Source organism: Ranitomeya variabilis, chromosome 5 (assembly GCF_051348905.1).
Source record: "Ranitomeya variabilis isolate aRanVar5 chromosome 5, aRanVar5.hap1, whole genome shotgun sequence".
Classification (NCBI taxonomy): domain Eukaryota; kingdom Metazoa; phylum Chordata; class Amphibia; order Anura; family Dendrobatidae; genus Ranitomeya; species Ranitomeya variabilis.
In genome coordinates, this window is record NC_135236.1 from 77,187,405 (window position 1) to 77,212,078 (window position 24,674).

Sequence of the window (24,674 nt, forward strand, 5' to 3'; positions counted from 1 at the left end):
TCTCGGAACAGTGTCTGGGAGGCTGTGGTGGCTGCTGTACGCAATGTTGGTCGTAAACAGATCAAGCAACTGACAGAATCTATGGATGGAGGGCTGCTGAGTGTCATAATAAAGAAAGTTGGCTATATTGGTCACTAATTTTTTGGGGTTTTGTATTTGCATGTCAGAAATGTTTATTTCTAAATTTTGTCCAGTTATATTGGTTAACCTGGTAAAAATAAACAAGTGAGATGGGAATATATTTGGTTTTTATTAAGTTGCCTAATAATTCTGCACAGTAATAGTTACCTGCACAAACAGATATCCTCCTAAGATAGCCAAATCTAAAAAAAAACACAAAAAAACCCACTCCAACTTCCAAAAATATTAAGCTTTGATATTTATGAGTCTTTTGGGTTGATTGATAACATAGTTGTTGATCAATAATAAAAATAATCTAAAATACAACTAATAATTCTGCACACAGTGTATCACTGATTCGCCCCAATGTGTTTATGTTAGAAAATAAAATGGAAAAAGCACATCTACACACCACTTGTTACTATGGAGTCATATAGGTCAGCATAGGAGCTGTATACATAAATGTTGGATCTTTGCACTTACTGTGGCTATGTGCTTCTAATGGCTTTTCGACTGCGATTCCCTGTGCTATGACAGTCCGTTCGGCGTCCACCGCCTTCCCAGAGATGACAGCTGGACTCTCCCTCTCAGGTACTACAGGTTTTGGAGATTGCAAAGCGCGCTTAAACTTTTTAGTGTAGGGACGCCCTCCTTGAATATAGCTGAGATAAGCCCCGGCCTTTTGGGGCCGCTGCTTCATCCATTCACGTAGTGTTTCTATCGGTGATCCATTGACACACCACTCGGTGACTCCAAACTGACGAAGGTGAGCTCGGGCATGGCTAGCGAGCGCTTTCCGGTTTTCAAAGAAGAGCCCGCATAGTTCACAGCATGCTTCCACTGCAGAAAGAAAAGAAGGGAAAGTCCATGGGTTGGAAAAAAAATGGAAATTACTAGGAGGACAACATTACACAAAACAGAGATCCAAGTTCATAAAATGTTCTACTTACACGATGTCGCGGTCTTCTCTGGAGACGCTTTCACCTTCACCTTAAATGGAAGCTCCGTCTGGATGTACGCTTTTGGTTTGCCATCTGGTGAATAAACCTTGGGCTTGCCGTCAACATGTATGAAGTGTTTGGGCTTTCCATCCCCAAGATATGGCTTAGGTCTACCTTCACCTTGCAAAAATGCCTTGGGCTTGTGCTCTCCATGTACAAAAGCCTTGGGTCTGTGATCCCCTGTCAAGAAGCTCTTTGGTCTTCCCTCGTGAATGAAAGTCTTTGGCTGCCCGTCAGCACTTTGCAAAAACGTTTTGGGTCTCCCGTCACTTTGAAGGTACGTCTTGGGCCTCCCGTCTTCTTGAATGTAAGTTTTTGGCCTAGGTTCTCCCTGCATGTAAGACTTAGCCTGATTGTAAGGCTTTGGCTCTATACTAACATAGCCCCTTGGATCAGGCTGTCTTGGTCCGTGGGACAATGGCCTTTTAGCTGGCATTGGAGACAAGAAGTTATTAGGAGGACGCGAATGAGAGGAAACGGACAGATCTCGAGCCATTCCTTGAGAGCCAATCCCAAGAGGAGAAAGTCTTTGTGATGGACTGGGTGGTTCATCATCCCCTCGAGGCTCCTTTTTAATGGTAGTAAGATGCAGCTGTTGCTGTGGCGGCGCCGGGCGCCTTTTGCGTATAATTTCCCGCAAAGTGTCAATAGGTGAACCGTTCACGTGCCATTCAGTGACGCCCATTTGGCGTAGATGAGAGCGGGCATGGCTAGACAGTCCCTTGCGATTCTCAAAAAACTCATTGCAGAACTCACAGCGGATGTCACGGGTGGGGTCTGCCCGAGAAGCTGGAGAGCAGAAAAAAGGATGAAAATTTAGAAAGGGATGATGAAATAAAAAAAAAAAAAGAAAAAGAAAAAAAGAATGGAACAGATGCTAGAAAAACAGTTCAATAATGGAAAAGCAAATGAGAAGGATCACACTGAAAAAGGGAAAAATTACACAAAGCAATAGCCGGATAGCTCCAGTACTCACACAAAACAGGCAGATAGCCACACGCGCACACACACATGCACCCCAAAAGGTGTCCGACCATCGGAAGGAATAGAAAAAGGGAAATAAAGACAAAATTGCTTCAATGGAAAGACATAACCTTTCCCTAAACACTGTACTACCTGATTGCTACTACTAATGGGGATAGGTGGGTAAATTACAAAGTGCAGCAAAGACAATTTTTGCAAATTACTAAACTTTCTGCTATAGTCAAAAAGTTGGGAATCAGTGAATATCAAATTTGGGGTGGGATGCCATGATGCAAAGACTTTTCTGCTTCCCTCGTCCCTGAATGATTGCTCCGATAAGGTCAACCAACACTCTAAAATTGGCATTATAAACCACAAGCACCTTCAACAGTAGCACAAAAGACAAGCTATATAAATCAGATGCCACTTCAGCTGCATGGTACGCAAAGTCTGCCCTCTAGAAGAAAAAAAAAAAGAAAAAAGGCTGCTAACTTTCAAAACATAGTAAAAACACAGAAAAAGCTAAAAAAAAAAATAAATAAAAAAAAATATCTTACGTTTCACCTAGAAAAATCTCTGAACTGGTGCCAATAACCAAAATCATGAGCCTGACCCCAAAAGAGAGGAAGGGACCTTGGACTAAAAGATGAATGCAACAGACAATATGGGAAGCGATGAAGATGACGAAGCAATGTACATGTAGAGCTTGCGGATCACCGGCCCACTTACACAAGTTCAGAGGTGACAGATCGGCAGGCCACTCGCTGGCCGTGAAGGTGGGATGATGAGGCTTGCGTTGCATTGTTGGAGACAACCCACTGAACGGGTGGGGTCTGGAGGGGGAAGAGGGAGGACGGTGCGAGAGGAGCTTGTCCGAGGAGTTGGGGCTTCCAATTCTGTTGGCCGATCTGGGGCAGTTCCCTGTGGCCAAGATCTCCCTCAGGGTGTCGATGGGCGAGCCGTTGACATGCCACTCTGTGACGCCCATCTGGCGCAGGTGGGAGCGTGCGTGGCTAGACAGGCCCTTTCGGTTCTCAAAGAACTCGCCGCAGAACTCGCAGCGGACTTCTTCCGAACTTGGGGCTGAGGAAGGAGGGGATGACAAATAAATGATTGCCATAAAATAAGTAATAAAAATAAAAAAATGGGGGGCATGGGGTAGTAATACGATTTCCACATTATCAGATGGCTTAGCCTGTGCTGATTAAAACATGATGTCCACAATAATTTACACATTTCTATTAGTTGGGTTCCCATGATAAGAGGAGTGTGAAGTGCCTACATCACCCACAGCCAGCCACCTGTATGAAGCAGAGGTGTGCACCGCACAAGACACCACAAAAAAAATCAATAGACGGTAGCGAAGCAAAGCGTTAAGTCTCCTCTCCGGCATCAGTACCATAGAAAAAATTTTTATAAATTAAAACAAAACCATCTGCAAACAGAGAAAGCGATGCAGGCGCTGAAGGGTAAAGCCAAGGTGCTCGCCTAAGCCATGCAGGACAGGGTGCAAAAACGGGAAAAATACATATATTGCTGCAAAATCTAATGCTTGTACTGGAGACATCAACACTATATTATAGAGCATCTTAAATCACTTGTCCCAAAAAGTTGGTATGGCCCAATTTCAGGGGTCAATACAACCTCGTGTCCATCTCAGCGATCAATTGATCGCCACAGGTCTGGCTCCATGTAGTCAGTCACCGACTGGGAAGGGTATTATAACACCTATATAAATAGTCAAGTAAAGTGGGAGCTGCTCTATGGTTTGAAAAGTAAAGTGACCTTGGAGCGACTGGTCCCCTCTATTAGACAGACCCCGATTACAAAGAGCAGGAGACGCTCGGTGATTTGCTTTGGGGGCTGGTTAGCGCCTCGGGGGTGAGGACGATGAAAAAGGCTTGCCGTATGCCAATTGCCATGCCTCTGCGGTGGCAGCAATCACATGGTGAGGAGCCCCTAAACCTATGAGCATCATATGGATGTGTGGGGTCTATATGTCGGTGACATTTGTGGGTTCAATGGCAGCCCACACTATTGGCAGGGATCTGTATAAGCCACAACTACACCCTGCCTTACGGGGCAGCCGTTAACGTTAAAAAGAGCGGGGTCTGCGCTCCTGAGTGCAAAATCGGGAGCTTTCCCCACAGTACAGAGACTTTGGGGTGGACGGGTTACAAGCCAAAACATTGCACAGGCAATACAATTAGTTGCAGAAACAAGAAAGTCAGTGTAAGCAGCACACATTATATAAAGCCCATACAGTACAGGAGCATAAATCATTGCAAAAGCTCCAAAAGCAAAAACCATGCGGCAAAGAGGTAAAATGCTACAGATTAATAATCACATGGCACAGAAGTACAGGAGGGTCAAGGGCTGCGCTATGTACAGAAAATGGTGTATTCAGTGCTGGCTCAGAGATCTATACAGAGTACTTATAATGGAGTAATAATTAACTATCAACACTATTCAATGGTGCGAAATACCAAAATCATCATTACTTACCACCCGTGCCACTCCAGCGCTACCTTTCTGACAGGTCTTTGTGGATGGGGTTGCACGTGACGTCAAGTTGACAGCAAATGACCACTGGGGCCAGCGGTAAAGGCAATGCAGACAGCGCGAGATTGCGGAGCCATGCGTTGTCGACATAATGTCACCACTGCAGTCAGGTCCACATAAAACCGGCGGGGAGCAGCGGCACTGGAGTGTCAGGGGGGTAAGTCACAATGATTTTGGTTTCTTTATATAAATCATGGCTTTGCACAATTGAGTGTAGCACCTATTTAATTTACATGCAACGGTGAGGTCTCCTGTTACTTTATATCCAATGCATGGACCCTACCGATTATTAAGTCACTGACTGAAGATCTCCACCATAGGGGTGCCTGGATTTCTGCATATTGCAACCAGATAAATGGGACTGCTGCTAAAACTTCTGCTATGTATAAATATACTCTACTGATGGAAATTAAGGTTACAGAACAGCCCTGTTGTCTACAGATATCTAGTATGTCACCTTCTTAGGCCTTCCTACTATAAAGCATGGCCATCACATACTACCCCCGCACAGTGACAAGGTTAATAGCCAATAGCGATATGGAGAGAAGCATAACTTCCTTACTGGTGAGGATCCAACTGTAGAGAAGACCCCTGAGTTTTTGGCCAAACACAACATATAAACCTATAAATGCCCCACTAATGAGAAGCCATAGGATGAAAGCCTACACTTCAGATCCTTCAGCTAGAGGGACCCATCACCATACAATGCTCTCTCCATAAAGCAACTTATAAGGGTGGTGCCAACCACTGCAAGACTCCAAAACGCTGTTCACCATGTTGCCCAATGGATGCAAGATTTTGAAATCAAAGTTGTGCGGCCATTGGGCTTCATGGTGGGCACAGGTTCAGACACATAAGCCCAAACACAGAGTGTGAGATCACCCTAAGATGCATCAAATACTCAAGGACTAGTGATGAGTGAACGTGCTCGAATAAGGTGCCGAGTGTCTTCGTAGTGCTCGAAAATTATGTTCGAGTTTCCGCGGCTGTATGTCTCGTGGCTGTTAGACCGCCGCAACACATGCAGCAATTGCCTAACAAACAGGCAATCCCTGCATGTGTTGAGGCTGTCGAAAAGCCACATATTTTTCGAGCACACCGAAGACACTTACCACACGAGTGTACTCGAATAGCATGTTATCTGAGCACGTTCACTCATCACTATCAAGAACTGAAATATTACCCAGACAGTAAGCAACATGTGGATTTGCTCCTTTCGCCTCCCAGATGCTCTCCCAAACAAGATGCCTATAAACTAAACTCGTGCACAGAAGAACTCACACCCTTCCCAATCATCCCCAAAACTAAATCTGACATGATTTGAAGAGTCTTTCCTGATATATTAGACAGTGTTATACTCACATAAATTAAGAGGAGTCGAAACATTTTTTGGTGACCAGTAAACCTCCATGCTGGGTGGAGGAGACATCTTCAGCTTTTTGGTCGGTGGGGTATGAGATGGAGATGGCCTTGGATGAGCGAGCCCCAATATTGAGGGCTTGGATTGGTGAGATGACCCCATCTTGCGTACCAGATCTGGCTTTCCATGAGAGCCTTTAATCTCCACTAGTTTGGTACGGGGACCGACATCAGATGACAGAATATGGGGGGCACCGGCTTCTACAATTTTAATATGGGTGCTGTTTCCTGACCCACTGGGACATTTGAAGTGTGCCGAGGTCTCTATCGGTCCCGAGCTGTCAGATAATTTCAGGCTGCTTTCTGCCAGCATGGACCGAGGAATGCCATCCGACACCTCGTAAGAATCATCATCATCGTTCCCTTTGTCGGCTCCTTCGTCCCTCTTGGCGAGCATGCTGGCATCTTTCTCTTTTGATGGGCCTTGCTCTGTACCAGGTTCTTTGGATGTGTCATCAGCAGGAGCTTTGGTAGGACCATCGTCATCAGCTGGCACGTGTGCGGACAGCCTCTTCTTGAACTCTTCGTTTTTGACTAGAGAGTTGAGAGCCGCAATTGGGGAGCCTTTGGCATCCAGGTCGTTCACTCCCAATTGGCGCAAGTGAGCACGGGCATGGCTGGATAACCCCTTCCGAGTTTCAAACCAAGCACCACAAAACTGACAGTCATTTTCTCTGTTGGTTTCACCTTCTACAGCTGTGAAATGAAGGAATGACACAGGAACGAAGGAGGGGAAAAAAAAAAACACAGACAACAAAAACGAAATGAGGAAATGGGTGAGTGATGAAAGATGATGCATGGAAAATGTAAACACACAAGATTAAAAAAATATATATAATAAAGTGTTTATGGACATAAGGAGGAGGGAAATAATCCGAGGAGGAAACATGCAACAGGAGTGATGATGAGAGAGGATGGAAACAAGGAAAGAAGAAAGGAATGAAGTAAGAAAGGGGCAAGATAGGCTGTATAGTACAAGAGGTGCCTGCATCAACCCACCCAAAAGCCATGAAAATAAAATGCTGACAACCCTTCCCTTGTGGCCAAAGCGGCCCCCAACACCACTCACTCAGATTCAGAGGCCCGTCCTCCTCCCCCCATTGGACCTTGGGGGATCTCGGCTGGGGGCTGGCCACCTTCTTGGCCCCCAATAAACTTTCGTCTTTCGGCTGCTTGCCCTGTTTAGCCAGCTCGTTCAGCAGGTCAATGGGCGCCCCACTGCTCTCCGACTCTGGCACCCCCAAGTGCCGCAGGTGGGAGCGTGCGTGGCTGGACAGGCCCTTCCGGGTCTCGAAGCATGCTCCACATAACTCGCATGTAGTGGGACCTGGGCCTGGCAGGGGTACCAATCACAAACCAAATTACTAAAGTGGCCATGAGTTAGGAAAACACGACCCAAGAGTATTATGGCTATAAAGCAAATGAGGTTTCTAAGCGATCCTGCGACTAGTGGAAGACATTATGCTACAAGCCATGCACACAGCGACCCACAATGTGATCACGTCTGATCAGCGGTCCATGCACCGTGTATCAGGGCACTCATCTCCCCCGGACACTGCCCATGATAAATGCACTGCTGTAGGACAGGATTACATGGTGGGCAACTTGTTCTCATACTGATGGGGTCTGGGTGCCCCTCATCTACCAAAGAGTTGGGAAGAGATGGCCTTGCTTCCTCTGCAGTCTATTAACTCATGAAATGACTTAACGGGTTATCAAAGTCATGCTACAAGGAAACCTCAGCCGACCGTACACAATAGATGGCGATCAGTTGAACGACTGCACCCCCCATTATGATATTCCTAGGGTTACTATCCAAGTCACTGAGGCCTTACACATTGACCTTACAAAAGATGAAGCCTGCGTGTGTGAACACAACCTTATATATGAAGAGAATTGGCATATGCTACATTATAAATATCAACTGTAAATAACGACTACCCCTGTATAAAGTCATAAAAGTTACAAGCCGCAAGCAGCAGACAGGACACCCACCATGACGATCATTTACCTCGGCTGCGCTGATGGAGCACCGCCTGGCCCTACACCGAGGGCAAAAGGGACATAATTCACCTGTCACTTGACTTTCCAAGACCGTAACGTTTCGCCCCCGTTTCCCCCTCAAAAAATAAAGTGCAGCTGACTTTAATAGCCACAAAGAACACTTGTTCCTCCGTAAAATCAAGCGATTGCTTGTTAATCATAAAACCGCAGCCGTGATTGTGTGATTGGTCTCCTTATCCTAAGACAACTACAGAGTTATTGGGAGCTGGTAATGTGAAGCCATGCACCTGGTTATGTCCCCTTTAGTGATGAGTGAACGTGTACTAACCGAGTGACTTCGGCGTGCTTGAAAAATAAGTGTCCCCATGGCTGCATGTCTCGCACCTGTTTGTTAGACAATCCCTGCATGTGTTGCAGCTACCACGAGAAATGTAGCCACGGTGACTCAAACATTTTTCGAGCACACCTAAGTCACTGTGTTAGCACTCGAGCATGCTCAGATAACACTTCATCCCACCACCTTCGCTCATCACTAGTCTCCGTCTTTGTGAGATGAGTGACACTCCATTAGGAGCAAAGTGACGACATGAAGGAAAAATAAGTGTACAGGATGTGCAAGTGCAAATACCTTGGATACCACACTAAACCAGAGGTGTCAAACTGCATTCCTCGAGGGCCGCCAACAGGTCATGTTTTCAGGATTTCCTTGTATTGCACAGGTGATAATTTAATCACCTGCACAGAATGATTCCAGCACCTTGTGGAATGCTAAGGAAATCCTGAAAACATGACCTGTTGGCGGCCCTCGAGGAATGCAGTTTGACACCTCTGCACTAAACTATACTGGTAATTCTTACATGCACTATTAAAAAAAAGATCTCTTTACATTTCTTATAAATTTATGAAATTTATCACTTGTTATTGGAAACCCTCAAACGACCTCAAGCCATACAATGGAAAAAACGGAAAATTAGTTATGCACTTATCAAAACTAGGGGAAAAAATAATTAAATAATTACAATGGCCCTTAAAAATTTGCACTTTCAGGAAACTTTAGATATTTGAAATTGATTGGTGGAGACCGGGTGTGAACATTTCGGCAGTTCGCTAAAATAGAGATGGCCCCTGCTCTCGCTCTATAAGGCCACATTCATACATTCAGTATTTTGTCTTTTACATCAGTATTTGTAAGCCGAAATACAGAAGTGGTGCCGTGTTTGCATTATACGTCTCCTCTGATTGTCCCACTCCAGATTTTGGCTTACAAATACTGAAGTCAAACACTGAATGTGGACTTAAAAATGTGTTCAGGTGTAAAGGAGAGCAGCGCTCAAGGTGAGCACCTGAGCAACTTTATATCTGCGATCACCCGTTCCTCCAATTGATCAAAGGTCCAGACGAGTCACCGTGACACGCCAAACGTTTTCTGAAAGTCTCACACTGTAAAAGGTATGACTGATCCCCTCCCCATTAGGGATGGAAAAGATGCCAATTACACGCAATGCTAAAAGTGGGATGTGTCAGAAAGACATTAGCACTATATGTGGGGATTACAAACAAGCAACATAAGAAAAAAGATGTCATCTTAAAGGAGTTGTATCAAGCTTGTATGTATCGCTTATCCTTGGGATAGGCCTTACCATCCCAATCGCTGGGACTTCACCCCTACTGATCCCAAGAACCAGGTGTGAATGGAGCGGAGGTCGATCATGTGCTCTACCCCTCCATTCATGCCTAGCAGGGACTCCCATTACAAAGAATAGAGCAGCAGCGCACGATTCACCTCCGCTCCATTCACGAGGCTCTCAGAGCCCCTGTTTTAGGGACGTGTGGGGGTCCCAGTGGTCGAACCCCCAACAATCATCACTCATCCCATTGATAAGGCATAAACTTGGAAATACCCCTTTACCTAATGTTATATACAGTAACTAGGAAGAAAAACAAAAGACAGTTGCGTTCGGCATTTCCTTTGTTCCCAGCACATCTAACATTTATTAGTGGATAAGTGTCTGCTCCTACAGGTCTACACAATCTGATGAATGCTATAAGCCGCATGGGTCACACTTGGGTCTGCAAACGTCTGCTGCTATGGGCCTTAGGCTGATCTAACCCAACATAAGATCTCAGGGACAAGTCTTATGACTACAAGAAATGATGAAGAACATATCAGACATCCAGTCCAGGTCTGGAATAACCGCAGGTCTCACCACCCAAACTCAATAGCCTCGTATATGCCCACCAGGCTTTGGGTTGGGCGAGGAGCTTGTTGTCCTCTCGGGACATCACGGTGTACACACTGACCATGACAGTTGGTAAACCGACCTTAAAGGAACTGTCAGCACATAAGGACTGCTCAGAGCAAGTACAGACCCTAGGTGTGTCACGGCAGGCCAATCATTCTATATCTAAATGAAGATGGAACCTACACTTTGTTTTGCGGAGTCATGTGATGCATCACATGACTGCTCTCAGCCAGTCAGCAGCTTAAAAAAACAAAACCTACACACCTGATGCAGTTTTTCTGCAATTTTGACTCCAGTCTCAAAATCAGAGCTGCCGATTGGCTGAAGACAATCACGCAAAACACCAGAGGACTCCTCTATACACTGTATTTTTCGGCCTATAAAAGATGGTAGATATGCTGCTGGAGGGCGACATGTTGTGCAACTCTCTTGTATGAGGCTTTTTTTTTTTTTAAATATATATTTTGCATTAGCGCCGTTCTTGCACACTCATGCCTTGGCATTCTCCAGCAAAATGGTGCTGGGGGGTAGCACATGCTCAGATTAACCTCAAGCGGTCTCCAGCAAAATGGCGGCCGTGCATGCGCAAAATGGGATATTGACTCAATGACAAGCTGAGATTTTGATCTGCGCATGCGCAGCTGGCTCGCTGAGGTGGAGACCCTGCTCCTGCCTTTTGTGACCCCCTGCCCCATCCTCACGGTGAGCCAGGTAAGACGTACACCCACATTTCCCTCCCAAATTTTTGGGAGAAAAAAACCCAACAAAAACACGTCTTATAGTCCCAAAAATACAGTAAATAGTGCTTTCTTTCCAGCCCCTGTTTAGCACTTTGGATGACCCAGTACAACTACAAATCCAATACAATACTTGTGCTTTTTGTTGAAACTTTTTTTGTTGAAACTTTTTTTTTAATCCGAAAGGCAGAAGCGGGCATAAAAAAAAAAAAAAAAAAAAAAAAATGGAGATGTATGAGCATTTTTTTTTTTTTAAATCCAATTATGCCTTTGGTTCAAAGTTTGCATCAAAAACACAAATATAAATCCAGTCTAAAGGTACCGTCACACTAAGCGACGCTGCAGCGATACAGACAACGATGCCGATCGCTGCAGCGTCGCTGTTTGGTCGCTGGGGAGCTGTCACACAGACCGCTCTCCAGCGACCAACGATGCCGAGGTCCCCGGGTAACCAGGGTAAACATCGGGTTGCTAAGCGCAGGGCCGCGCTTAGTAACCCGATGTTTACCCTGGTTACCAGTGTAAAATGTAAAAAAACAAACACTACATACTCACGTTCACGTCCCTCGCCATCCACTTCCTGCACTGACTGAGCGCCGGCCCTAACAGCCTAGCGGGGACGTCACCGCTGTGCTGTGCTTTCACTTTGCGGCCGGCCGGAGCTCACAGTCAGTGCAGGAAGCGGACGGCGGGGGACGTGTGACAGACATCAGAGGGTGAGTATGTACTGTTTGTTTTTTTACATTTTACACTGGTAACCAGGGTAAACATCAGGTTACTAAGCGCGGCCCTGCGCTTAGTAACCCGATATTTACCCTGGTTACCATTGTAAAACATCGCTGGTATAGTTGCTTTTGCTGTCAAACACAACGATACACGGCGATCTGACGACCAAATAAAGTTCTGAACTTTAATCAACGACCAGCGATATCACAGCAGGATCCTGATCGCTGCTGCGTGTCAAACACAACGATATCGCTATCCAGGACGCTGCAACGTCACGGACCGCTAGCGATATTGTTTAGTGTGACGGTACCTTTAGGCACAGAAGCGTCTGAGCTGCTCGGGCCTCCTATCTAACCCACACAAGACACACAGGCCACGTACCTCTAGAGTCTTCCGTTTTGTCTCCGCTTTGATCCGATGCCATTTTCTCGACCCTGCCCTTATTTGATTTCGAGATTTGTGGTCGTCCCAGATCTAATGGTGTGCTGTCATCCTCATCTGATAATGCTGAGAAAGGTGTGAAAAGAAGAAGGAGGGGGTGAGGAGAAAAACAAAAACACAGACAATCCAATTATCGCCAGCAGTTAGGTATAGTCGGGTAACATAGGAGCAGAAATCAATGTCGGAGGAAGGTGGGGGAAGGGGTGGCTTAGCGATTGGCTTTCCGCAATTCTTGTCGCTCATAAAGAAAAAAAAAATATATGAAAATTGCAAATGGCAAGTGACAGACAGCAGATAACTTATGGCCCCACACATGGTACTTTTTCCCTTACACAACATAAGACAGTGACATGCAAGCAGCGCGGTTCCTGTATGGCACAAGCGGGAATGGAGAGGTCTGGAGTGTAGCTGACAGGTATAGTGAGTAAACTGTCTGTATACTGTTAGCTCGCAGTAATTCCTTCTAGGACATACTAAAGTTAGGCCGAACCCGCCTATATGGATAAGTTGTTGAATGGATGGAGGCTTCCGAAGCTCTCCAACAAACGTTGATCCGACACTTTTTCTACGGGAGAGAAGCCATCGCCAAGAGGAGTGTGGCAGCATCTCACACAGCAGAGCGTGTCCAACATCCATGTGATAGGGGGAGCGTTAGCCAAAATTTATCACCTATTCACAGGGGGTAAAAAAAACCCCAACAATCGGTGAAGAGGACGCTTTATCTGAGCTACGTCCCCGTTATTCAAGAGATCGTTGGGGTACCCAGAAGAGATTGATCCTTTTGCCTCAGATGGACTGTGAAGGCTACAACGGTCACGTGATAACCCCTGCCGAAAATCACAAGGCAAGGAGTATTGAGGAGCGATGTTCGTCAGTAGAAGGTTATGGATTTTTTTTTCGCATCGCCCTCGGCTCAAGTGGGGAGAATTGGGGATAAAAGCTAGAATGGAGGGTTACCTATTTAATTATTTAAGCCTTTGAAAAAAAAAAATATGTGTGAATGAGGATTATGGTGAATTTAGACAAGTAGCTGATTGTGACTGATTGTTTTCAATTATCTGACTGTGTAAACTCGTCCGCCATTACACTAGGAGCAAGCAAAATGCAAGTCCATTGGGTGAAGAGTGTTTTCAGGACAATAATCCCCGTATTTGGCAGGCGTGTACAGAGGGGGGCTGCTGATAATGATATTGGGACAGAATACGCACATTAACGATCACTCTGTCCCCTGATCTGTGTAAACAGGCCAGTAAAGAAGCGCTGAACTACTTGTTATATGGCTGACTGGGGCTTGTTAATGTGCATTGATGGACCAAAAACTGCAATGCTAAAGCCACCGTAGTCCGGCCGGCATATAAAGAACACCCTGGGGAGGACTTACTGCTTCATAAATATGGCATAAGTGCCGGGTGCCAAATTTTAGTTTGATCATCATGGTCAATTCCTTCTATGCTCTACACAGCAATAACCTGCGGCTGCTGGAGAGCAACAGGCTGGAAACCAAAGCGACATTACACACAACTCACTGCTGCAGAATTTGTCCTCTTCACCAGTGGCCGAGTCACCTTGATTTACCCCCTACAAATTGGCACCCTCCCCCATTGTGCAACCAGTTTTCACAGTGAGATCTTATCACTGGTGTGATAACACTGGATCCGGGTGTCACCACTTTACATAGGTCACCACCACAAAGGACATTATTGTACTGCACAGCCTCGGCTTACATATGTACACAGGCAGTGACACCCCCAGCAAACGAAAACTAGAAAGAACTGGTCAGAAAGACAAAAACTTACAGGGTCTTCTGGTGTAAACAAGTGATCTATCCAAAGGTCAGGTGACAACTGATGGGGATCTGACCACTGACACCAGCACCACATTTTTTCCGCCCTTCTATAGAATAGGAGGAGGAGGTCAGACACACAAACGACACTCCATTCATTCTCTGTGGGGCTGCCGAAAAAACCTGGGGGCAGAGCTCGGTGGCCCCATAGGGAACGAATGGAGCAGCAATGAAGCACGTGAACCGTCAATCCATTCTAACAGGGATTAAAGCTCCCCCATGGATCAATAAAATATCACGGGTAGGCGATAATGTGTTTTAACCAGACAACCCCTTCGGAGTGGCTCCTTCAGTCTGAGCACATTAAATCGGCCACATCATGGCACCTACAGTAACGTCCTGATGGGCCTATCATAAATTATAGCCTAAATTTTAAAGCTAATACCTCTGCAATGGAGAGGAGAAAGCATACCGTATATACTCGAGTATAAGCCGAGATTTTCAGCCCACTTTTTTTGGGCTGAAAGTGACCCTCTCGGCTTATACTCGAGTCAGTGTCGGTGTGGGGTCGGCGGGTGAGGGGGGAGCGGCGGCTGTGATATACTCACCTGCTCCTGGCTCGGTCCCTGCATGTCCGATGGTCTCCGGGCAGCTCTTCCTGTGTTCAGCGGTCACGTGGTGCCGCTTATTATAGTAATGAATATGCACGCATATTCATTACTGTAATGAGCGGTACGTGACCGCTGAACACAGGAAGATGCCGCCGGCTCCCGAAGACCATCTGACAGTGAGACGCTGCCAGGGACCGCGCCGGGAGCAGGTGAGTATATCAGGGGAGGGGGAGCATTGCGCGATAGCCATCTTCCTCGTTCCACCGCTGCGCGCTGCTCTGTCTTCCGTCCTCTGGCTGTGACTGTTCAGGTCAGAGGGCGCGATGACGCGATTAGTGTGCGCGCTGCCCTCTGCCTGAACAGTCAGTGCAGAGGATGGAAGACAGAGCAGAGCGCAGCGATGGAACGAGGAAGGTGACTATCGCAAGTGCCGGAGGCCTTAGCGAAGAGAGGCGAGTATGTGATTTTTTTTATTTTAATCGTAGCAACAGCAAATGGGGCAAATGTAGGAGGAGCATCTTATGGGGCATAATGTGTGGAGCATCTCATGGGGCCACAATGTGTGGAGCATCTCATGGGGCCACAATGTGTGGAGCATCTCATGGGGCCACAATGTGTGGAGCATCGTATGGGGCATAATGTGTGGAGCATCTCATGGGGCCCCTAATGTGTGGAGCATCTCATGGCGCCTCTAATGTGTGGAGCATCTCATGGGGCCACAATATATGGAGCATCTTATGGGGCCATAATGTGTGGAGCATCTTATGGGGCCATCAACCTTTATGCAGCATTGTATGGGGCAAATGTTTCTATGGAGCATCTTATGGGGCCATTATTAACCTTTGTGCAGCATTATATGGGGTATATTTTAATATGGAGCATCTTATGGGGCCATTATTAACCTTTGTGCAGCATTATATGGGCCATATTTTAATATGGAGCATCTTATGGGGCCCATCATGAACTGTATGGAGCATTATATGGGGCTCCTGATTCAATATGGATATTCAAAAACACAACCTACTGATGTCTCAATTAATTTTACTTTTATTGGTATCTATTTTTATTTTTTACATTAACCGGTGGCTGCTGCATTTCCCACCCTAGGCTTATACTCGAGTCAATAAGTTTTCCCAGTTTTTTGTGGCAAAATTAGGGGGGTCGGCTTATACTTGGGTCGGCTTATACTCGAGTATATACGGTAATTTGCTACACTTGCATTTAGTCTCGGACAAGGCTCCGATACATTCTCAGGCTATGTTCACAAGTTGCGTTTTTTTCTTCTGCAGTCAAAACCTGCTCTCTTGGCAGTAAAGAAGCTGATTTAAAAAAAAAAAGCATTTTTTTGCTGTGTTTTTTCAGTCATTTGTCTCTTGTGCACACCAATACAGTTAGTACCTGTTGTTCCTGAGTTTTCTGCAACACAAAAGCGCAGCAACACCAAATGGCTGCGTTTTTACACTTACTCATTGCTTTCTATGGGTAAAAAAAAAAAAAAAAAACCTGAAAGAAGTGACATGCTGCTTCTTTCAAAACCGCAGCAGTTTCCCAATTAAGTCAGGAAAAATCCAATGTCTGTGCAGGAGATTTCTGAAATCTTATAGCTTTTGCTGGTACTGTAAAACGCAGCTTTTAATTTGCAAAAAAAAAAATACAGCATGTGAATATAGCCTAATGAGGATTGTGTCACAACAGAAAGTTTAATACAATTGCATCCTGAATAGACATTTCCAGACAGGATAGGGTTATCAGGTTCGGGGTGAGGTGGGGGGGGGTTTCCATTCAGGACACAAATCTTCAAAATGGTGATTCATAGACTATAACTGTGTGCACACGATGCAGAATTGGTGCAGAATTTTCTGCACAAAATCTGCATCTTCCGGCAGAATCCGCAGCTGCGATTTTTTGCGCGGTTTTGATGCGTTTTTTTGTGCGGATTTTCTGCAGATTTTACCACTGCGGATTTCTATTAATGGAGGGGTGCAGAAACGCACAAAAGAAGTGACATGCACTTCTTTGAAATCTGCAGCGTTTCTGCGCGGATTTTTCTGCAACATGTGCACAGCTTTTTTTTTTTCCATAGATTAACATTATAAAGTACATCAGTGCTGTTCTGCAGCGTTTCTGCTGCAGAAAAAAACGCTGCAGATCTGCACTAAATCTGCATAGTGTGCACATACCCTAAACATGTTAAGTAGACACTACTAGACACTAAGTAGACACTAGTAGCAGGGGGCAAACCATGGAACCACCGGGACCCATCCTCGCCTGTGGTGCATATGTTTCTATTATACTTTTCCTCTAAGGCTATGTGCACACGCTGCGGACTGGTGTGCGGATTTTTCCGCACTGATTTTGTTAAATCCGCAGGGCAAAAACACTGCGTTTTTCCTGCGGATTTATCGCCGATTTACTGCGGTTTCTACTGCGGTTTTACACCTGCGGATTCCTATTATGGAGCAGGTGTAAAACTGCTGCGGAATCCGCACAAAGAATTGACATGCTGCAGAAAATAAACCGCTGTGTTTCCGCGCGTTTTTTTTCCGCAGCATGTGCACAGCGGTTTTTATTTTCCATAGGTTTACATGCTACTGTACACCGCATGGAAAACTGCTGCGGATCCGCAGCGTCAAAAACGCTGCGGATCTGCAGTAAAAACCGCAACGTGTGCACATGGCCCAATTGTTCCACTCCTGGTTTTGGCTTACAAATACTGATGTAAAATACTGACCAAATACTGCTAGTGTGACGGCAGCCTTATTGATAAATACATCAAGTTTAGGGAAAGTCTCAGGCCCCAATTCATGAAGACCAGAATTGTTCTTGATGAGGGGATGCGGAGGAGTCAGAGGCGCCTGATTCATTAATAGATGCGCAGGTACATTAATAAATCAGGTGCGTCTAAAAAAGTGGCTGCGCGACTTGCCACAAATCTCCAAACAGCGCAGAAAGATTCGTGGCATCAGGTATGCCACAACTCATCATCAGGAATTAAATGAGTCGGCGTCACCACGCATTTTGGTAGAGCCAGACAAAATTGGAGTAAAAACACTACAAGTCGCAACATTTTGGGGCAACATGAGGATTTCAAAGTGTTTTATACACATTTCTAGTATAGAACACTGATGAATCCAGGCATCAATATTTCTCATAAATGATAGAGACGTGTGCACAACTAGTGGTGGTGCAAAGGTAGGTTCCCACACCTTACAATATTTATGAAGAAAACCTTGCACTCAACATTGTTGAGTGCAAGGTTTTCTTTATCAATATTTCTCATGACTTTTGCCCTTCATCCTTGCAGCTGGATATCAGCTTCTGGGCCAAATCCTGACTGATGATCCATTCTTGTCTCATCACAATTTCTGTGTTTTTGTTTGTTGCCCACTTTTTGAAGATCGATCACAGGTTCTCAATGACAGTTTAAGGCCCATGAACCCAAAATGTCAATGTTTTGTTCACCGAGCCACTTAGTCATCACTTAGCCTTGTGACATGGCCTCCATCATTCATCACCAAATTGCTTCTACATCATTGGGAGAAGTTTCTCTAGGAGGAAATTTAGATTTCACCCTTTTTTTTTTCCCTCTGGACAATCATTCTTCCAGATTTTCCCAATTGTCTGAAGAGGCTTCATCAGAGAAAGTAACTTTGCAGGAAGTACAGGGATTGGACGGCAGAGGAAAAGTTCTGTTCTCTGATGAAGCGGCATTCAGACTGTTTGGGAAATCTGGAAGACTGAAAGATGAGCGCTATCATAGGACCACTCGTGTGGGGGTCTTTCATTCACGGAGGGGGCTCACTCACAATTTTGATTAAGCAAAATGCCATAAAGAATGGGATCTAACCATCCTCCAAGAGCAACTTGTGCCAACGATACAGGAGCAATTTACAAATGATCAATGCTTTCTCCAACATGATGGAGGCCATATCACAAGCTAAACGTGATAACTGAGTGGCTCAGGGAACAAAACACTGAAATTTTGGGTCCATGTCCAAGAAACCCCCAGATCTCAATCCCATTGAGAACCTATGGTCAATTCTCAAAAAGCGGAAGGACAAACATAACCACAGAAACTGTGATAATCTCCGAGCATGATGAGACAAAAATGGGCCATCAGTCAGGATTTGGCCCAGAACCTGATATACAGCATCCAGGAAAAAGGGCAAAAGTCGGGAAACACAGGTCAGCACTGGAAATATTGAGTCTTTACATAAATTTGATGGATTTGTTAATAAAAGAGTAAAAACGTATCAAATGCTGATAATTGTTAGTCAGTAACCACAGAAACATCCGACTAAAAAGGTAGACAAAAACTGAATGCGCAAACTGTGAAAACCAAAAGTTTGTGTCAGTCTCAAAACCTTTGGCTACAACTGTACGATAACACGAGGACAAGAATATTATACTACACTGCTCAAAAAAATAAAATAAAGGGAACACTTAAACAACAGAATATAACTCCAAGTAAATCAAGCATCTGTGAAATCAAACTGTCCACTTAGGAAGCAACACTGATAGACAATCAGTGTCACATGCTGCTGTGCAAATGTAATAGACAACAGATGGAAATTATTGGCAATTATAAAGACACCCTTAATAAAGGAGTGGTTCTGCAGGTGGGGACCACAGAGCACATCTCAGTACCAATGCTTTCTGGCTGATGTTTTGGTCACTTTTGAATGTTGGTTGAGCTTTCACACTCGTGGTAGCATGAGACGGACTCTATAACCCACATAAATGGCTCAAGTAGTGCAGCTCATCCAGGATGACACATCAATGCGAGCTGTGGCAAGAAGGTTTGCTGTGTCTGTCAGCATAGTGTCCAGAGGCTGGAGGCGCTACCAGGAGACAGGCCAGTACACCAGGAGATGTGGATGGGGGCGTAGGAGGGCAACAACCCAGCAGCAGGACCGCTACCTCAGTCTTTGTGCAAGGAGGAACAGGAGGAGCACTGCCAGAGCCCTGCAAAATGACCTCCAGCAGGCCACAAATGTGCTAGTGCAGCTCATCCAGGATGACACATCAATGCGAGCTGTGGCAAGAAGGTTTGCTGTGTCTGTCAGCATAGTGGCTGGAGGCGCTACCAGGAGACAGGCCAGTACACCAGGAGATGTGGATGGGGGCGTAGGAGGGCAACAACCCAGCAGCAGGACCGCTACCTCAGTCTTTGTGCAAGGAGGAACAGGAGGAGCACTGCCAGAGCCCTGCAAAATGACCTCCAGCAGGCCACAAATGTGCATGTGTCTGCACAAATGGTTAGAAACTGACTCCATGAGGATGGTCTGAGTGCCCGACGTCCACAGATGGGGTTGTGCTCACAGGCCAACATCGTGCAGGACACTTGGCATTTGCCACAGAACACCAGGATTGGCAAATTTGCCACTGGTCCCCTGTGCTCTTCACAGATGAAAGCAGGTTCACACTCAGCACATGTCACAGGCGTGAGAGTCTGGAGACACCGTGGAGAGCGATCTGCTGCCTGCAACATCCTTCAGCATGACTGGTTTGGCAGTGGATGTAGAAAAGCCGCGGAGACACCATCACGTGTTTCTCAACGCAAGCAATGAATAGCCAGGTCTTTCACCGGGAAGGAACAACCACGGGAAGGGCAGCATCCAATAAAGGAAAACCACCTATGCCAAAACATGGTATCCATCCACAGACAGCTGTCAGTGTGGAGTAGGAAACTGGCTATTAGGAGCAGTGCCTAGTGAAAAGACTATAAACATAAGGGTGAATGACCTCGGAAAGATCAAAACATCCAACACCGCGGAGACACCATTACGTGTTTCTCAACGCAGTGATCCAGAACACTGCCCCATCCCACGGGAAGGTTGGTTGTTCCTTCCCGGTGAAAGACCTGGCTATTCATTGTTTGCGTTGAGAAACGTGATGGTGTCTCCGCAGCTTTTCTACATGCATTTGCATATTTCCCCATCAGGGATGGGGGCAGTGTTCTGGATCACTGCGTTGAGAAACACGTGATGGTGTCTCCGCGGTGTTGGATGTTTTGATCTCCCCGAGGTCATTCACCCTTATGTTTATGGTTTGGCAGTGGGTCAGTAATGGTGTGGGGTGGCATTTCGTTGAAGGTCCGCACAGCTCTCCATGTGCTCGCCAGAGGTAGCCTGACTGCCATTAGGTACCGAGATGAGATCCTCAGACCCCTTGTGAGACCATATGCTGGTGCTGTTGGCCATGGGTTCCTCCTAATGCAGTACAATGCCAGACCTCATGTGGCTGGAGTGTGTCAGCAGTTCCTGCAAGATGAAGGCATTGAAGCTATGGACTGGCCCGTCCATTCCCCAGACCTGAATCCGATTGAACACATCTGGGACATCATGTCTCTAACCATCCACCAACGTCACATTGCACCACAGACTGCCCAGAAGTTGGCGGATGCTTTAGTCCAGGTCTTGGAGGAGATCCCTCAGCAGACAATCTGCTGCCTCATCTGGAGCATGACCAGGCGTTGTACAGTAGGGAGGTCATACAGGCACGTGGAAGCCACACACAATACTGAGCTTATTTTCCTTGTCATGAGGCATTTCCACTGTGCCCGTCGCTGATTGGTCAAGGCAACCTTTATGACATCATCGTCGCCATGGTAACCATTATGACATCTACGTCGATACTGTGCCCGTCGCTGATTGGTCGAGGCCTGGCGGCCTCGACCAGAGACGCGGGATTTCCAGGACAGACAGAAAAACCCTTAGACAATTATATATATATAGATAGAGGACGGTGTGTGACGTCACTGGGCCATGTATATAGTACAGAGGACAGTATGTGACGTCACCAGGCCGTGTATACAGTATAGAGCAGAGGTCCCCAACCGCCGGTCCGCGGACCAGGACCGGGCCGTTGGGGTTTTTCAGCCGGTCCGCGGCGCCGCTGACAGCTAGCTTCATTTCTCTAATCAGCGGTGCCAGTGACCGCTGACAGAGGAAGAGGCTGCGGCACCGAAGACCAGCTGTCCGGGGGAAGGAGCGGGACGCCGGGAGCAGGTAAGTATTACATATTCACCTGTCCTCGTTCCACACGCCGGGCGTCGCGCCATCTTCCCGGCGTCTCTCCGCACTGACTGTGCAGGTCAGAGGGCGCGATGACGCATATAGTGTGCGCGCCGCCCTCTGCCTGATCAGTCAGTGCGGAGAGACGCCGGGACGGGACGCTGAGGAGCTGCAAGCAAGACAGGTGAGTATGTGTTTGTTTTTTTTATTGCAGCAGCAATGGCACAGATTTATGTGGAGTATCTATGGGGCAACGGTGCAGAGCACTATATGGCACAGCTATGGGGCAACGGTGCAGAGCACTATATATAAGGCACAGCTTTATGTGGAGTATCTATGGGGCAACGGTGCAGAGCACTATATATAAGGCACAGCTTTATGTGGAGCATCTATGGGGCAACGGTGCAGAGCACTATATATAAGGCACAGCTTTATGTGGAGCATCTATGGGGCAACGGTGCAGAGCATTATATATAAGGCACAGCTTTATGTGGAGCATCTATGGGGCAACGGTGCAGAGCATTATATATAAGGCACAGCTTTATGTGGAGCATCTATGGGGCAACGGTGCAGAGCACTATATATAAGGCACAGCTTTATGTGGAGCATCTATGGGGCAACGGTGCAGAGCATTATATATAAGGCACAGCTTTATGTGGAGCATCTATGGGGCAACGGTGCAGAGCATTATATATAAGGCACAGCTTTATGTGGAGCATCTATGGGGCAACGGTGCAGAGCACTATATATAAGGCACAGCTTTATGTGGAGCATCTATGGGGCAACGGTGCAGAGCACTATATATAAGGCACAGCTTTATAGGTTTGAATCACATTGAATCAGTTTGAATCACATTCTCATTATAAATGTCATAATTATATGATAAGTATGCACTAAGCTCCATCCCTCCATAACCCCACCCCCATATGACCAAAGCCCCGCCTCTGCCCCACCCCCACCGGGCCATGGAAAACTGGTCTTGCTTAAAGCCGGTCCCTGGTGCAAAAAAGGTTGGGGACCTCTGGTATAGAGGACACTATGTGACGTCAATGGGCCGTGTATATAGTATAGAGGATGGTATGTGATGTCACCAGGCCGTGTATATAGTATAGTGGACACTGACGTCACCAGGCCGTGTATATAGTATAGTGGACACTGACGTCACCAGGCCGTGTATATAGTATAGAGGACACTATGTGACGTCACCAGGCTGTGTATATAGTATAGAGGACGGTGTGTGATGTCACCAGGCTGTGTATATAGTATAGAGGACGGTGTGTGACGTCAGCAGGCCGTGTATATAGAAGACACTGTGACGTCACCAGGCTGTGTATATAGTATAGAGGACACTATGTGACGACATCATGCCGTGTATATAGTATAGAGGGCAGTGTGTGACGTCACCAGGCCGTATATATAGTATAGAGGACGGTGTGTGACGTCACCAGGTCGTGTATATAGTATAGAGGACGGTGTGTGATGTCACCATGCCGTGTATATAGTATAGAGGACACTATGTGACGTCACCAGGCCGTGTATATAGTATAGAGGACGGTGTGTGATGTCACCATGCCGTGTATATAGTATAGAGGACACTATGTGACGTCACCAGGCCGTGTATATAGTATAGAGGACGGTATGACGTCACCAGGCCGTGTATATAGTATAGAGGACACTATGTGACGTCACCAGGCTGTGTATATAGTATAGAGCAGTGTTCCCCAACTCCAGTCCTCAAGGCCCACCAACAGATCATGTTTTCAGGATTTCCTTTGTATTGCACAGGTGATGCAATTATCACCTGGGCAAGACTAAGGAAATCCTGAAAACATGACCTGTTGGTGGGCCTTGAGGACTGGAGTTGGGGACCCCTGGTATAGAGGACGGTATGTGACGTCACCATGCCGTGTATATAGTATAGAGGACGGTGTGTGATGTCACCAGGCCGTGTATATAGTATAGAGGACGGTGTGTGACGTCACCAGGCCATGTATATAGTATAGAGGACGGTGTGTGATGTCACCAGGTCGTGTATATAGTATAGAGGACGGTGTGTGACGTCACCAGGTCGTGTATATAGTATAGAGGACGGTGTGTGACGTCACCAGGCCGTGTATATAGTATAGAGGACGGTGTGTGACGTCACCAGGCCGTGTATATAGTATAGAGGACGGTGTGTGACGTCACCAGGCCGTGTATATAGTATAGAGGACACTATGTGATGTCACCAGGCCGTGTATATAGTATAGAGGGCGGTGTGTGACGTCACCAGGCCGTGTATATAGTATAGAGGACGGTGTGTGACGTCACCAGGCCGTGTATATAGTATAGAGGACGGTGTGTGACGTCACCAGGCCGTGTATATAGTATAGAGGACGGTGTGTGACGTCACCAGGCCGTGTATATAGTATAGAGGACGGTGTGTGACGTCACCAGGCCGTGAATATAGTATAGAGGACGGTATGTGACGTCACCAGGCCGTGTATATAGTATAGAGGACGGTGTGTGACGTCACCAGGCCGTGTATATAGTATAGAGGACGGTGTGTGACGTCACCAGGCCGTGTATATAGTATAGAGGACGGTGTGTGACGTCACCGGGCCGTGTATATAGTATAGAGGACGGTGTGTGACGTCACCAGGCCGTGTATATAGTATAGAGGACGGTGTGTGACGTCACCCGGCCGTGTATATAGTATAGAGGACGGTGTGTGACGTCACCAGGCAGTGTATATAGTATAGAGGACGGTGTGTGACGTCACCAGGCCGTGTATATAGTATAGAGGACGGTGTGTGACGTCACCAGGCTGTGTATATAGTATAGAGCAGTGTTCCCCAACTCCAGTCCTCAAGGCCCACCAACAGATCATGTTTTCAGGATTTCCTTTGTATTGCACAGGTGATGCAATTATCACCTGGGCAAGACTAAGGAAATCCTGAAAACATGACCTGTTGGTGGGCCTTGAGGACTGGAGTTGGGGACCCCTGGTATAGAGGACGGTATGTGACGTCACCATGCCGTGTATATAGTATAGAGGACGGTGTGTGA

General features: G+C 46.5%; 1 protein-coding gene across 6 annotated transcripts in view; it reads right to left on the reverse strand.

The window, feature by feature from the left end:
• WIZ (WIZ zinc finger) overlaps positions 1 to 24,674 on the reverse strand; it is a 90,561-nt gene that overhangs the window by 10,379 nt on the left and 55,508 nt on the right. For 3 of the 6 annotated variants that reach the window (XM_077262318.1, XM_077262317.1, XM_077262319.1), the window contains 6 exons: positions 12,157 to 12,282; positions 7,135 to 7,398; positions 6,009 to 6,761; positions 2,814 to 3,167; positions 1,071 to 1,910; positions 604 to 960 (listed from right to left, as the gene is read on the reverse strand). In XM_077262318.1, coding sequence (XP_077118433.1) covers positions 604 to 960; positions 1,071 to 1,910; positions 2,814 to 3,167; positions 6,009 to 6,761; positions 7,135 to 7,398; positions 12,157 to 12,282 — 2,694 coding nt within the window. The remainder of the gene's footprint in view (positions 1 to 603; positions 961 to 1,070; positions 1,911 to 2,813; positions 3,168 to 6,008; positions 6,762 to 7,134; positions 7,399 to 12,156; positions 12,283 to 24,674) is intronic. The other 3 variants (XM_077262320.1, XM_077262321.1, XM_077262322.1) reach the window with 3 other exon arrangements.